Source organism: Muntiacus reevesi, chromosome 1, assembly GCF_963930625.1.
Source record: "Muntiacus reevesi chromosome 1, mMunRee1.1, whole genome shotgun sequence".
Taxonomy (NCBI): domain Eukaryota; kingdom Metazoa; phylum Chordata; class Mammalia; order Artiodactyla; family Cervidae; genus Muntiacus; species Muntiacus reevesi.
In genome coordinates, this window is record NC_089249.1 from 203,067,025 (window position 1) to 203,083,501 (window position 16,477).

Genomic DNA, 16,477 nt, shown 5'->3' on the forward strand with positions numbered 1-16,477 from the left:
CCTGCACATTCAGTGAACTGTGTTACAGGAGAGAGACCCCAATTTTAGGGAACCGGAAACTTTCATAATGAGAAATAAGCATGTTTGCCCTTTGCTCCAAAAAAAGACACTATCTTTACCTTCCAAGGCTGTTCATTACACAAACATCCTTTAGAAGATACTCCAGAACAAAAGCAGACAGTGCCAAGACATGTGGAAATGTGAGAAACTCATGAAGAACTGCCTCCCAACAGGAAGTTTCACATATTTTATTGAAAAATCTAAGAAATCATGTGAATCATGTACAATATTTTCTCACAAGAAAACCTTAAACTGGTTTTTAAACGTTTCACAGAATTGTAAAACTTTTTAATTTTTAAAAAGAAAAACACAATGAAACTACCACAGTATTATAAGCTTTTAGTTTTTCCTTGTTCCTAGGGAAAAGGCTGAAAAACAGTAAATCTTCTCATTATGATTTGTGAGGCTAAGTACTATACTCTTATAAATCTGCTAAAAAGATACAAGGAAATGGGTGGATCAACACTTTCTTTGCTCAAAATATTTTAAAAAGCTAAAATATAATGACAACAGGTTAAAATAACACACATTTTTGTGGATGTTACCATTTCTATAACGGATTCTCTACACTATATCAACAGTGCAATGGTGATTCAGTGTAAATCATTACAGTGTCTCATTGTTACAATACTTGTGTTCAAGTACATATTCATGAACATGATCAAAGTCTCCATTCAGACTTTTCTTTTCCATTATTACAATAAGGTTATAATTACAGTAGAATTCTTCCTATGGATATCTCTAAATCTGAACCCAATGCATAATACATTCTCTAAAAACCTGTTCAACACTATGAGGTTTCTTATGCTTACACATCTCCTGCAGATTACAGAAAATGGGCAAATTCTGCATCAGGATACCAAAGGAAAAAAAATGATATCTCTCCATATATAACTAAACTATTAGGCTAAATTAGTATATATTCTGGATAACTCGATGGTATTGTCAGGGAGAGAGTAGCACCTTAGAGACAGCTAAATTTAAAAAAATTTTTTTTAAGTCTAAAGATCTTGGTTGGTTTTTGTTTTTCCCTTTTTATTTTTATTCTGGAAACTGGATCCAACTTATTTATATAAAACTATTTATGAAGCCATATAGTATAAATCAAAATGTTTGTAGAACCAAAGCAAACACCATATTGGATGTTTGGCAGGCAAAAAAAAAAAATAAATTAATTAATTTGATTAAATTATATGTAATCTGATAATATTTGGTCTGAAAAACATGCTAGTGTGTGTGTTTATAAATAATGTAATTGCAAAGAGCTGTTAGCCAGCCAGCCTGCTAGAGGTCAACTCCTCTGCTGCAGCTTTTGGGCATAGAAGTCCCTGCACGTCTCGCAGCAGCGCTGATACCACCGCATGTCCTGACAGAGGTTCTTCTCACGTATCACCCGGCAGTACACAGGCCACTGATCTCCCAGGCACTTGAAAGTCAGAGCAGCTGTGAAACAAAACACAGGGAACTTAATACATGCAGATAAACCAGCTGTCGTGAGCAGAAACAAACAGCAATCATTTAAGTGGGGGGATTTTCTACACTCATGTTGTCTCACATACATAACCTTCCAGAACATAAAAGACAGACATAAACAAACACGCACACACGCTCTATAAGGAAGGAGCACAGTGAATGAATACTGGTCTTACTCATCAGCTTTTACAGACCATTAAAGATAGATTTCCCAAAGCCAATGAGTGTACTGCAAATGGCTTTTAAGTGTCCATTTCATGACTTTTATTTATGCTTCTTTTGGATTTTTAGTTGAGAAGATTAAAAAGAAAAATGAATGTGTTCAATATGTTCACCATTATGAGAATACAAATTAATAAGTGCTATTATGGATGAACTTGCAAAGAAATAGCAAAACAAAAATCTGCTTACACTTATTTCACATTCCTCGTTTCCTAGACAGCAGACATGTCTAGCTGTGATATCTAAGAGTCACAATTTCAGGCATCCTTAAAATCAAGGCTGATTAACAAAAGTGACTAAAATTTATAGCAATGAAGTGTTTGAAACAAGCTCTTGGTATAAAAAATTCAGTGAGGTAGATTCGGCCCCAGTTTTTCCAAAGAAATAGTGTGTTTTGGCATGTATAATAAAAGACAGTCTGCTGCAACTCTTTCTTTTGCCACTATTCTGATTCATTATTGTACATTTAAAAACCTTGACTTTCCAACCACTGTGCTTCTATGTTTGGGGATGTCCTTCAAGAAAAAATAAACAGAGAAAATGGAGTTTTAATTTAATTCTTCTTTTAATTCATTATTTTCTGCCACATTTTATGTCAAGAAGGACTCCAAATAATTGTTGGAGAAAGGGATTATGTTGCTTTTGAATACAAGGATTTAGCACATCTGCTCTAGGATTGCTTAACTTCTTGTCTTAACTAGTTTTAATTCTACTTGAACTGATTATTTCTTAGAAATGTTAATTATTTGGCTTAAAAAGAGAGTTTTTATATTTCCATGAAGAACCAAACTTTTCCATCTGACTGAATCTTATGCTTGGAGAAGTATCTATCACAATTTAGCTCTTTGAATTTTGGCAATACTATTCTGTATGATTTAACTGATCCCCTGTAGATTATACATACAATTAAAACTGAAGGTGTCCCCTCCTGGTGACCATACATTTGTTTTCTATAGCTGTAACTCTATTTATGTTTGTAAATAAGTTAATTTGCATCACTTTTTGAGATCCCACATCTAAGTGATATTATATGATATTTGTTTTTCTTTGTCTGACTTACTTCACTCGGTATGCCAAGAGGGAAAGGGGAGGGGGCAGGATACATCGGGAGACTGGGACTGATGTACACACACTACTGTATATAAAATAGACCACTAACAAGGACCTACTGAGAGCTTAGGGAACTCTAGTGAGTACTCTGTAATGGCCCACATGGGAAGAGAATATAAAAGAGTGGATATATGTATATGTATAACTGGTTCACTTTGCTGTACTACAGAAACTAACAACATTGGAAATCAACTATAAAAATGCATTTAAAAAAACAACAGGTAATTTTAAACAAATGAACCCAGTGACATCCAGGCTGCAGCGCTATTAAAAGCTCCAAACTGCCACACAAATAAAGACTAATGCATTCATGAATACTTTTAGGCAGATACAGGATATATTACTTAAAATACATACTCTACTTCTTGATGATGTATTAGACTGACAGTAACTGAGAATATATGTGAAAGCATTTTATAACATAAAACTATGTAAATCAATGCTAGTACTATTTATTTATATTTAATATTATGTCCTTAAAGGTGAGAAAATCAGTACCTTTTGTTCAGTGGTGTAGATCCATGTACCTGCTCTCCTTGAAAGTGAGTTTTTATTCTTTATCTCTCCAAAGGATAATTTGTACCCAGGATCACAAGGAAGGCTATTAACAATGAAGAGATCCAAGATATACACTACAGCTTCACCTTTCCACCGACATCACCTTAACTGAGGGTTCTGCCATGGGACTGGTCAGAATCAAAAATATGGTTACATCCTACAACCCTTTTAAGGCTGATCTTGAGTGATAATGGTATTTGCATTTCCACAGCCTAGCTCTGAAGTGACAGCTCAGGAATGAAATAGTCTTCATCTGGACTACATGATCATTTGGACTATATAGTTGAATAGATCCGATTTAGTCAGAAGCAAACTAATTAGTATAGATTGATAACTAAGCTTTAAAGTGATACATAAAACAGAAGCCATGATCATTTCTATGTCTGTCAAAATCACTCCCTTTCTTTGATCTGCTTACCCAGCCTGGGTGATGTTATAGTATTTACATTAATCTTCTCATTGCAAGGCTGAAGATGGCATGGTCTGTACGCGGCAGGTTTTTCTGAAGAAAAACATTCATTTCCATGTCTTCCTGTGATCTTATGCATGCACTGAATGACACGAGACTGCATTCCTTTGCCACAGGTAACTGAGCACTAGGAGAGATACAAGGTTTTGTCAACTGTTCCTTTTGGCTGTTTCCTTTTTCTGGGCTGTGAGTCACCTTTTCCTTATATTTGTTAAAATAGAACATGAGCCACAACATCTAGGGTTGATGTAAAACAAGGGTCAGAAACATTGCTGCTCATAAGTTGGACAGAGTGCAGTTTAGAACACCTAGCTGACCTAAGGCAGAGCTTTGAGTGATGAAGGACACAGGCAATTAAAGAGAAGATGAAGTTATGCAAATTATTATATGGAGAATGAACAAACAACAAGGTCATACTGTAGAGCATGGGGAACCAGATCCAGTATCCTGTGATAAACATAATGGAAAAGAATATGAAAAGGAATGTATACATATGTATAATGGAATCACTTTACTGTGCACAGAAACTAATACAATAGTATAAATCAACTAAACTTCAGTAACATAAAAATGAAAAAAAACATGATCTCAGCATATTCTACTTGAAAACTGGTCAATACTTTGATTGTCATCTTTTAGACATGCAGGCACAAATTTTATAATGTTTGTTCCTCTTCATATTTTACCAAGTCATTATTAGTTTTCCATATTCTTCGCAAGAATTTTCTATTCTTCCTCTACTATCATCCTGGGTTACAACTCTTTTTATTTTCATCAACAGAAGCATTCTACACAAACCCTTGTCACCTCAAGTCTGTCTGCTACTGTTCACTTTGTCTTTAGCCTCCAGCCTTCCAGTCAATTACAAATATTAACACAGAATATGTATTCTTCTAAGATTGCTTTATATACATAATCTCCTTGGAAAAACTTCAATTATTGAGCTGCCTGTTGCCTATGAGATAAAGCCCAATATCCTCAAATGTCCAGGCTGGCATTTATCTACCTCCTCAAATTTAATTTTCTACCTCTCTGCTTTAGGAATCATTTGCTCTATAAAGCACTAATCATGTCCATGCATTTTATGCTCCCAAAACTAGAACTGTGCTTCTAGAAGGATTCCTTTCCAGATGCCTGGCCGCTTTTCAAATCACAATCTCAAATCCACTACCTTCACAAAAGTGTTCCACAATTATCCCAGCTACTCATGCATATTTATGCAACATTTATGGTTTAAGACCATTTACCTATCTATCTGAGGCTATCCCTTAGAATCACTTGGAAAAAAAATCTTTTTAACTATAGATTTTAAAGCCTAGAATTTCTAAGGCAGGAAACAGATGGAGTCTGGGAATATACATTAAAAAAAAAAAAGTACCTAGGTCATTTTGCTGCACAGCCTGAGTTTGGAAAACACTGGTCAATAGTATGTATTCTACATTTGATGTAGCCCAGTTTGTATTATTTCTTATCTCTGATAAATATCTTTTCATGCATCTAGTGTGTCTTTAGGTAAATTCTTGAAATTAAGCTCATTGTCATATCACTTGCAGTAATAAAACTTACATATCATGTAAAAATAGCCAAGAATAACACAGTAACAATTGTATGTGCATGCCATTTATGCATCTACTTTATAGATAACTGATCTTTCTAAATTTTATTCTATAAATACTTCTACATAAAAACTTCTTTGCATCTGATGAATTCTTAGCTTTATACAAATAGCAGATTAAAGGACAACTTGGATATTACATCCTTCTGAATCTGATTTTTTTTTCTCATTAGCTTCTACAGGACCTAAATTCTTCTAGTTTAGTTTAATCTTTATTATAATTTAAAAGCTATTATATGAGGAGTTACTGTTTACCTGGTCCACGTCCTTTGGAAGATTCTTAATATTATTCAGTAGATATATGCATACAGATACCATGCTTCTTAGTAATATTTTCAGGAAAACTCAAAATAATTAAACTAAAAACTTTTAAGTGGTTAAGTTTATGTGGAAATATATCATTCTAGTATCTGCTCCTAAAATTTTTATAGATCTTGAAAGTAATCACAATATCGGAGACATGAAAAGAACAATAGAAGTTTTATAACAGATGAACTCATTTTGGTGTAATAGAGAAGGTTCTCAATCATATGTCAAAGAAGTCTAGTAATCAATCATAGACTATTACCAACCCTTTCAACTAATCTTATATTAACTCCAAAGGACAAGTGTAAACCAAAGTAACATCATTTTTTTCAGGATCACAAAGTAACTATATATACATGATAACTTAGAATACAAAATTTTAGTAGATAATGGTTGAAGAGTGCCTCCCATAAATTATTTTTTAGAAAATTAAGAAAAAAAAGTTCATTTAATTGAAATGACATCATTTCTGCCTTTGAAACTAATGGAATAAGCTTTATTATGAAATTAGCCTAACAGCTTTAGATTATAATTTTTATTAGAATACTTCAATAATAAAAACATCAAGATTTTGCTAGCAATCATTTTCTTTATAAAATATATGTGGTAAAATTTTACTACAAATGTATGAAAAATAAACAGATATATTTGCAATTGAAAAGTATATTCTAAGCTATTTCTACTTTATTATAGAAGGTACTACTGAATAATTGGATATCTTCTCAAATCACATCACTATGATTAAAGACAGACAAATATCAAAAGGAAAAGTCATAATTTTGGCTCAAAATGAGGAGACCAGGGCTCTAATACTGTCTCTAGAATCTAATGTACCTGGGACTTAGTTTTCCTTTTCATTATGTAAGGCACTGTAGTAGATCACAGCTACACTTTCAGGTCTAAATTACTATGAAAGGTAACATTCCAAATAATTTATTATTAAAAGTTACTGCAGTCAGGCAATTTTTAAGCGGTGACACTGCATAATAGGAAAGACTGCAAATTCATTATCTAATTATTCACTGTACTATCCAACATTGGTATGATAGCAGTCCCACTAAATAATGTTTCAAAATTATATTTTGCTTGAATGTCTCAGAATATTCAATTGTTTATTGGCTTTTCAAATATTTACTGTGCACCCACCATGTTCAGGATTCTGTGCAGAAGCTAAAAACAGCAGAAATTATTAATACTATGAAGCTCGTGCTTATTTAGGATCTATTATATGCCAGGCACTGTGTTAGAGGTTACATTTATTTTAATATCTCATATGAAGCCCATGAGCACTATTATTACTCCTTTTACATACAGGAGAAAATAGAGGCTCAAATAAGTGAAACAAAGAGTCCACAGTTTCACAGCTAAGAAGTGGTGGTACTGGAGTTTGAAGTAATATGTACTAAAGTCAAAGACAGGACTTGTAGTACTACTCAATACTAGAAGATTGCCAATGTTTCTCTTTATGTTAACAGTTAGAAATATTTCTTTTTTCTCTATCCTGTGGAATAACCTCTTATCCTAATTAGAAGGCCTTTTTTTTTTTTTTGGAGTTGTGTTACTATAACACAGGCTGTGTGGTATGAGATAAACTCTTTTGCCATAAGGACAATTAAGTAGCATGCTTTACCTTTAGACAGAGTGATCATAGAACTTAACATCCAAATCAGAGCACTTATGAAAGAAGTTGCTGATAACTATTCGTGGACTATGGGCATAAAAAGGGATGGTCCTGGGTAATCTGGGATACACTGTCACACTATCTATAGACGACTTACTGACAGACATTAGTATTAGATGTATGTATTAGATGGTAAATGGACACATGAAATACCTATTGTAATCCAGTTATTATCTAATACACTTTGATACATAATATCTTGGTTAATATTGCTCATAAACCTAATATCTGACCGTTTGCAACCCCACAGGTTGTAGCCCGCCAGGCTCCCCTGTTCCTGGGATTCTCCAGGCAAGGTTGCACTGGAGCAGGTTGCATGCCCTCCTCCAGAGGATCTTCCTGACCTTGGAATAGAACCTGCATCTCCTGTGGCTCCTGCACTGCAGGTGGAATCTTTTGCTGCTGAGCCAACGGGGAAGTCCATTTTCATTCACTCAATCAACAGATATTTAGTGAACACTCTATGATGTGTCAAATACTCTTTTGGATACCAGGAAATAATAGTAAACAAAACAGACAAAAATTTGTGCCTTCAATCAGTTTACACTCTAATAGTGGGGAGCAAGAAGGTCAAGAATTAAAATACATTGCATATCAGATATTGAAAAGTGCTATAGAAAAATTAAAGCTGGGAAGGAAGACTTGGAAAATTTGGGCTTTGGGGTTTAGCAATTCAAATGGGATGATCAGGGAAGGACTAATGGAGAAAGTAACAAAGACATACTCCATGTGAAGGAGAAACAAAACTCAAATGCAATCTTCTGTTTCCAAATACAATGTTCCTTCCATTGTGCCTTTACAGATCTTGGATCTATTTCAATGAATTTCTCTTTCCATTTTTCTTCCTTCCTTCTTTCCTTGCTCTCTCCCTCCCTCCCGCCCTTCAATCTTTTTCCTAACACATTTTAAACTTCTTCACATATGTACTAGGTTAAAATATACTAGAGACAAGGCAGCACTCTATACATCCACTGAATGCCAAAATGCTAAAATGTCAAAATCAATTTGCCAGCAACTGGTAAAAAAAAAAAAAAAGAAAAACACAGGGTGTACCAGATAAGTTGCCACTGATCTTTCTTTTACAAGGAATGTTTCCTGACTAAAGTTATTTAAAAAGAGAGACTTGTACTGTCTGACAGTCTGTTCCCCAAACAGTTTTAATATTGCCCTGAAGGACCTTTGAAACTAAGCACCTCATGAATCAATTCCATGAATTAGAAGTCTTTAATTCTAAACAGGAAACAATCTTGATGCACTAGGTTTACTACAGTAAAAAAGGGAAACAGTAATCTTTAGAACAAACTAAATAGCAAGGCACAAGAAAAAATGATGCTGGTAATTGGCCTTTTCCACCTAAAGTATCTGAAAACAAAATTTGTTTTGACTTAATGTATTCATCATTTCAATCTCCCTGAGAAAATGATGACATTTCCTGCACTGGAGCATTATCTTTAGATAAGATCATTATAGATTTCTCTGACCTAGGACATTTAGTGACAATATCTAAGATTGTATTAAATTATATCTACATTAGTTTTCATGTCAAACACTAAATATAACAAGGGAAACTTCCTCAATAATTCAAACAGTTTGAACTATTAAAATGATTAGAGAAATAGTTTAACGAATGAGAACCATGAATACAAATGGTAGCAAATTAGCAAGAAGACTATATTCTCTCTTAAAATAAGATCTCTGGAGAAGGGAATGGCTATGCACTTCAGTTCAGTCACTCAATCATGTCAGACTCTGCGACCCCATGGACTGCGGCACGCCAGGCCTCCCTGTCCATCGCCAACTCCCGGAGTTTATGCAAACTCATGTCCATTGAGTCGATGATGCCATCCAGCCATCTCACCCTCTATCATCCCCTTCTTCTCCTGCTTTCAATCTTTCCCAGCATCAGGGTCTTTTCAAATGAGGCAGTTCTTTGCATCTGGTGGCCAAAGTATTGGAGTTTCAGCTTCAACATCAGTCCTTTCAATGAACACTCAGGACTGATTTCCTTTAGGACGGACTGGTTAGATCTCCTTGTTGTCCAAGGGAATCTCAAGAGTCTTCTCCAACACCATACTTCAAAAGCATCAATTATTTGGTACTCAGCTTTCTTTATAGACCAACCCTCACATCCATACATGACTACTGGAAAAACCATAGCTTTGACTAGATGGACGTTTGTTGGCAAAGTAATGTTTCTGCTTTTTAATATGCTGTCTAGGTTGGTCATAACTTTCCTTCCATAGAGCAAGCATCTTTTAATTTCATGGCTGCAGTCACCATCTGCAGTGATTTTGGAGCCCAAAAATATAAAGTCTGTCACTGTTTCCACTGTTTCCCCATCTATTTGCCATGAAGTGATGGGACCAGATGCCATGATCTTAAGTTTTCTGAACGTTGAATTTTAAGCCAACTTTTACACTCTCCTCTTTCATTTTCATCAAGAGGCTCTTTAGTTCTTCGCTTTCTCCCATAAGGGTAGTGTCATTTGCATATCTGAGGTTACTGATATTTCTCCTGGCAATCTTGATTCCAGCTTGTGCTTTATCCAGCCCAGAGTTTCTCATGATGTACTCTGCATATAAGTTAAATAAGCACGGTGACAATATACAATCTTGACATACTCCTTTCCCTATTTGGAACCAGTCTCACTCCAGTATTATCGCCTGGAAAATCTGATGCACAGTGGAGGCTGGGAGGCCTACAGTTCCTGGGGTTGCCAAGAGCCAGATGTGACTGAGTGACTAACACTTTCACTTAATGTATTATAAACCCTTTAAACTATTTACAGTATTTAAAACTTTCTTTTTGTCATTGTTACTCACACAGTAAGAGCTAACTAACTTTATTTTACCTAAGAAAATTTCATCTGAATAAATTAACTGAAAAGGAAATAGTTGGGGAAGAATAAGCAATATCCAAGCTGATGGAAGGGTACAGTGGACGCTTACCTAACTCAGATGTTTATCATATTCCAAAAATGGCCAACAAGGGTCTGGTGATCAAGATGTAAACTCTTGGAAAGTTATACTTACTAAGTTAGATGCTAGCCCTGAATGGGCAGGGTTTGCCGATAAAAGCAGGTTAAGATGCTAGCATGATCTGGCAACTTTGTGGTCTGTGAATAAATGTAAGTAAATGACGGACATAGAAAAAAATGTAGGAAACAAAACAAACTCAAAAAATTTGTAACAAATTCTCAACTGAGGCATTGTTCTAAAAAAAAAGGGTTGAAGTGAACTCTGCATAGCCAGGAAGTCCATCTGAAGGACCACCACAGTGTGGAATTCTTTCTTCCACCAAAGATGCATGAGCTTCCACCACAGCTCAAAAATTGTAGTAAGCCCAAATTTTAGTAAGAGACTGACCATGGACATTTCACTCCTAACAGTACTATTTATAGCATTGATAGTGCTGCTAAGATCTTGGTTTAATACTTGGAAAAATATATAAACACCTTATACTAGGTGTTTAGGGAAAGGCCATTTATCCTGAGACATTTTATTGATGTTATAATTTCACTGTGCCGAGTGTGCTATAAAATAACTGTGGCCTATTGAAATTTTTTTCAAGCCTAATCTGATGCACTGAGGATAAATAGCTCTTATACAGCATATTGGTATAAATACATTTTGGTAGATCAAATAAACATATAAGGAATGAGTATACTCTGTTACTAAATTTTTATTATATTATATAGAAATATTCATTTCATGATGGCTTTAGTATGCTTATCAAGAATATGTATCTTTTAAAATAATCTATATATATTGTTCCCCCAAATTTCTATGAATACTACAATGCTTAGAGGCATGAATCCACTAACTACTAGTGAATAAAAGCAAACACGCTCTGTAATACACTGACATGAGTAAAACATGACTGCACAGGTGCTAATAAATAGGTATCTACAAGTTTACAAAGTGTCAAAATGAGGGACAAAAACAGTGAACATGATTTTAGGAGGTTCTCAAAGCTTATCCATAGTACCACTTGAATCCACTTTTGTAAAGTGCAAAATTATCTGTCATTGAAAGTTCATGAATCATGTAGGAATATCCATAAGGGCTCATGATATAATCTACCTGGTATGTATCTGCCAAATTCACCAAAGAACAGTGTCCTTTTGTCTAAGGAGTAACCTACGTGCGTCTGAACAACTTAATTTCACTTAAAAACCCTTTATGAATGGGATATCTATAAATATCTAATTACTCTTCTATATAGAGAAGAGACACTCTTTATTTCTACTGATCTCTGATTTTTGCACTGCTTCTGTGCTCCATGGGTTCTAGGATCAAGTAGATATATTCTGCATATGTGACTTTCAGTTACAAAAGATTTCCCTATCTAGTCTTCAGTATTGGGGTCCTATGGTAAAATGCCAAATGTTAAAGTTACCGGTTAAATGTTAGTTTCCACCTTTCCTTTCAGGACTTCAGAATGGGCACACAGACAACGCTCAGTGCTAGTTTTACTCTGAATATTTAGATAACCTACATTAGGGAACCAATCGGGACACTATGGTGTAAGTAAATTTGTACACTTAGGTTAAATAATCAACTTGTTTGCCTGTTAATCTGTGCATGTTAAACTCTGAAGTTAGTGTAAAACTCTTAAACGTGCTGAGTCCCATAAAATATTCTTTTAAACATTATATCAAAGAGGCAGGAACCCAGAAATAAAAACACTACTGTACAGTATTTATTTGGCATTTTATTGGATAACAAATATAACTAGTCTACTTTTAAATTCCTTGAAAAAAATCCCCAAATTTCAGGATATTTAGGGGTTAAAAATAATAATTCTCACACTTGGCTAGCACAGAGATTACCCGAGATTCCTTCCTTCTAGACTGTGCCAAAGATATATATTCTGGAGAGAATGTGTAGTCTCCAGGCCAACAGCTAAGGAAGGCTCTGTAATGCTTTACTCATTTCCAGCTGGCCTCTATAAGAAATAGGAATTCCTAAATTAAGAGAAAATTGTCACTGGCAGACAGAACTTTTTTAACCAATATAATAGACAATCTTCTAGAACCTGATATAATTTGTAATGATAAGTGCCAATCTCTAACAAGGTTAACAGCATTGACTTGGATAATTTGTCTTTGGGAATAAATGGATTATTCCAAAGTAGTTTTAACGAGAGTGAAGTAGCATTCACAGTGGAGTATGGACCTCGTAAGGAAACTAAATGATGACTTCTACTGGAAATTATTAGCACAGCATTCCTATTCATTTATGTATATGTTTGGCAGTTCCATCTTTAAACTTTTTAATAAAGTGAGTGTGAAACAAGCATACTAAGGAACAAAAGTTAGCTTTGTTTTTTAAGATTTGCAATTTATTTTGGTCAGTGTTGCAACATCTTTAAACGTAGTTCATCTGCTTTATTTAACACATGGATATTTGGGATTGAATCTATTCCTAGAGGTCAGACATTGAGGATATTTTGCATATGTGTTTAATTAATTCATCGCTTGGTTCTACAGTTCAACTATTTTTGTCTCTTTCATGAAAATGTTTGCAAAGAGTAACTGCAAATCAAGGAAATGTGTGTGGCAAAAATCAAGCAGATTGCTTATGAATGATTAGCAGAGAACTGAATGTGTTATGAAAGGTCATAATAATCGCCCCAATCATTTTTTATATCAAAGTATATACACTGATCATCACAATGATGGAATTAAAACAAGATGTTTTGCATTAAGAAGAATTAATAAATACGAAGTCTTGGGCACATTTGCAGTTCTGTCAGTGCTGAGCCTATGAATCACAGGATGTTGCAGAGGTGAAAAAAGACCAGCAGTACGTTTCTATTTTATCACTATCATCCCAGGGAAACATCTTCCCACCAGAGACAGCTGTTTGGAAAGACAGTGATTGAATTTCCTTTTCCAATTAAATACTTTCCAGGTCCAGTATAACAACCCTAAGTAAAAAATGGATCAGATCCTCTGTGGCCATGTTAGAGTAAGTGTGTGTTTTTTATTTTGTTTTCAGTAAATAAAATCTTGATTTAAAATAGTACAGAGTACATAATGTAGCAACCTTTAACTTATTCCAACCTAAAATATACCAAGTATTTCCCAGTTCACAGAGAAAATTCTTAACTGTGCTTTTCTTCTATCTGCTGCCTTCCTTCAAGGTTAGATCACTGCTCTCCGACCTTTCACCAGGTATTGACACATGAATTCCAGTCAATGCAAAACAGGTCTGCCAGCTTCCTGGAAGCTCAACCTGAAGCATTCTTTAGGCTTAAATAGCATGTTACTCAAATATGACTGGATTTACTTTTCTTATTAAAAAAAAATCACATTTTTAAGTAGTTTGATATACCATACAGAAAAAGGTCAAGGGAGTCGCATGTTTACATAAAATTATATTGATTACTTTAATATTCCTGGAGAAAGACAAGCTAGTTACTAATTTTTCCTAGTAAAATATATGAAGCATTGTAACTGTTATAGAACTAAAGTCAGAAAAATAGATCAGAAGAAAAGAAAAACAATGCTTAGATGTATCATACATTTTTTACTTACTCAATGAAAAAGTTTAAGCAGTCATTTGTTCAAGTAAAAATCACTGCTTGTCATGCTATGGTATGTTCATTAAGAGAAATGTGTGAAAGGGCTTAAAGGGTTAAGACAATGAAGTAGCAACAATGTAAGGCAATAAATAATTGAGAAAATCAATCTAGTTGATAAGTGCAAAACACATTTTGTTATTTATTGGGGAAATGAGGTTATTGAGGTAGTCCTTAAAGGACTTGGAATAGTTGGAAAAAAAAATACATTCTAGTGATAAAGTGTATATACAAAGACATGGAGATTGTAAAAGTACAAACTGCTCAGGTCTGAGCTTACTGGAGATACTGAATTAATGAGAATAAAGAGATGATTCTCAATAGGAAGGTTACGATCAGAATATAGAAAGCTTTGAACATCAGAGCGAGTATGTGAAAGTGAAAGTTTTAGTCGCTCAGTTGTGTCCGACTCTTTGTGACTTCATGGACTGTAGACTACCAGGCTCCTCTGTCCATGGGATTTTCCAAGCAAGAGTACTGGAGTGGACTGCCATTTCCTTCTCCAGAGGGTCTTCCTGACTCAGGGATCGAACCCAGGTCTCCCACATTGTAGGCAGATGCTTTATCATCTGAGCCAACAGGGAAGTCCTTAGTTGACAGTAAAGTCCTTTAGTTGACAGTAAAGCCAATGCCAATTCTCTGAAACTGTTTGAACTGTTGGTTAAAGCGGTGAAGCCATCCCTATGAATGAATGAATCTGTGAGAGGGCATTCTGGGGGTACAGAAGCACATTAGAAGGTGTTAACTCTACTCGTGGTGAAAATATTTATTAAAAGGTCTTTATTTTTTAATAAAAGTATTTATTAAAAGGGAGTGAAGAGCAACACCCTACTTGTGAATAGAACAGAAAGTATGAAGGATACCTTCTGCATGTGTGTTGGGGAAGATGGCACTGACATTTTTCAAGAAAAAGGAAACTGGGAGTGGGATATATTTCAAGGAAACAAAATGAAGAACTTTGTTTTGAGAAAATATTAGAATGCCACTGGCACAGTCCTATAGCAGCTAATGTTTGAGAATAAAGAACTAGTGTCCCCTCAAGTCCCTCTGAGCTTCGATTTCACTAAACATTCTTAAGCATACTTTCTTTCTTGTTTCTCATGACTTTTCCTCCTGTTTCTGTGAATACCCCTTTTTCAGTCCCTTTTACTATCAGTTGCTTCTTTTCTCACATGCCTTTAAAGAAAGCAGTTTTTCATGGTTGCCTCTTTTCTTCTTTATCTACACTCTCTCTTTGGGCCCACTTATACTTCAAGATTTAAACACTGCCTACACATTGGTGATTCCAAAATGTATGTTCCATCCCATTCCTTTCCTCTGATCTATCTACTAGCTAACAGCATTCAATTCTCTTATGGGTGCATGAAATATAGTCCAAATAGAATTCACAATCTTTCCCCTCTAACTTGATTCATCTCTAGGATTTCCTATCTCATGTGAATGTGGGATTCCTTTTAAACACATGAACCCGTCCTTCCTTTTCACCTCACACAGAAGAGCAACCCTGCTTCTGTTCATTTTAACCTCCTAACAGTTTCTCAAAGCCAACCATTTTCCCTATCTCTACTGACACTACAATATGAATGGTCAGCATTTATTTAGTCATTATGTAACTGATACTTTGCTAATAACTCTTCATAAATTATTTCATCTGGCTTCAGTAATTTACTGACCAGAAAATTCAGAATTCAAACCCAGGCTGTCTGATTCCATACACCAAGTTGTCTGACCAATTACCTAATTCACCAAATCCTCTCCCCTTCATAGAAATTATATGATATTCACTTAGCATCTGTCTATATTTATGACATCAATCATTTTTGAGACTGCAGCATGAAAAATGTAACTATTAAGAAAGAATTTTAATTTCTGACAGAAACCGTTAACCAGTTTATAAAATGAAAGGTAATTTATGGAGATGGGGGGTAGAATTTAAAGTACAGAAGGCCCTTTCCTTCAATGGAATTCAAATAAATTGTTCTTTGTATATCTGTGTAGAGAAATGTTAATATGTACAAAAACAACACATGTAAATAACTTTAGTTTACACTATGTAATTCTTCTACATAATATTTACTATTTAGTAGTAGGTCTTGGAGAAATTTTCGCATCATTATGTATATACAAATACACTTTTAAAAATGACAGTATTTCACTGTGTATAGTATTATGAGTCATGTAACTAGTTAATGGATGGGTGGGTTATTTTCAAGAGTTTGTTGTTGCAAACAAGACCACAATGAGCATCTTCATAAATATAGTGAGTAAACTATGTGAGAATGTCTGTAAGAAAATTCTGTGACAATGGACCTGTTGAGTCTAAGAATGTGTACATTTCAAAATAAGATTTTTTTCACCTATCAAAATGATAAAAAAATTTGAAAATATCCAATTTTAG

General features: G+C 34.6%; 1 protein-coding gene across 1 annotated transcript in view; it reads right to left on the bottom strand.

The window, feature by feature from the left end:
• Positions 1–134: 134 nt before the first annotated feature.
• The window catches only part of ADAMTS19 (ADAM metallopeptidase with thrombospondin type 1 motif 19), a 252,039-nt gene continuing 235,696 nt past the window's right edge, over positions 135–16,477 (bottom strand). Inside the window, exons 22-23 of the mRNA XM_065934285.1 lie at positions 3,842–4,019; positions 135–1,503 (exon numbers count right to left, since the gene is read on the bottom strand). Of these exons, the coding sequence (XP_065790357.1) occupies positions 1,352–1,503; positions 3,842–4,019 (330 nt within the window). The 3' untranslated portion in view covers positions 135–1,351. The remainder of the gene's footprint in view (positions 1,504–3,841; positions 4,020–16,477) is intronic.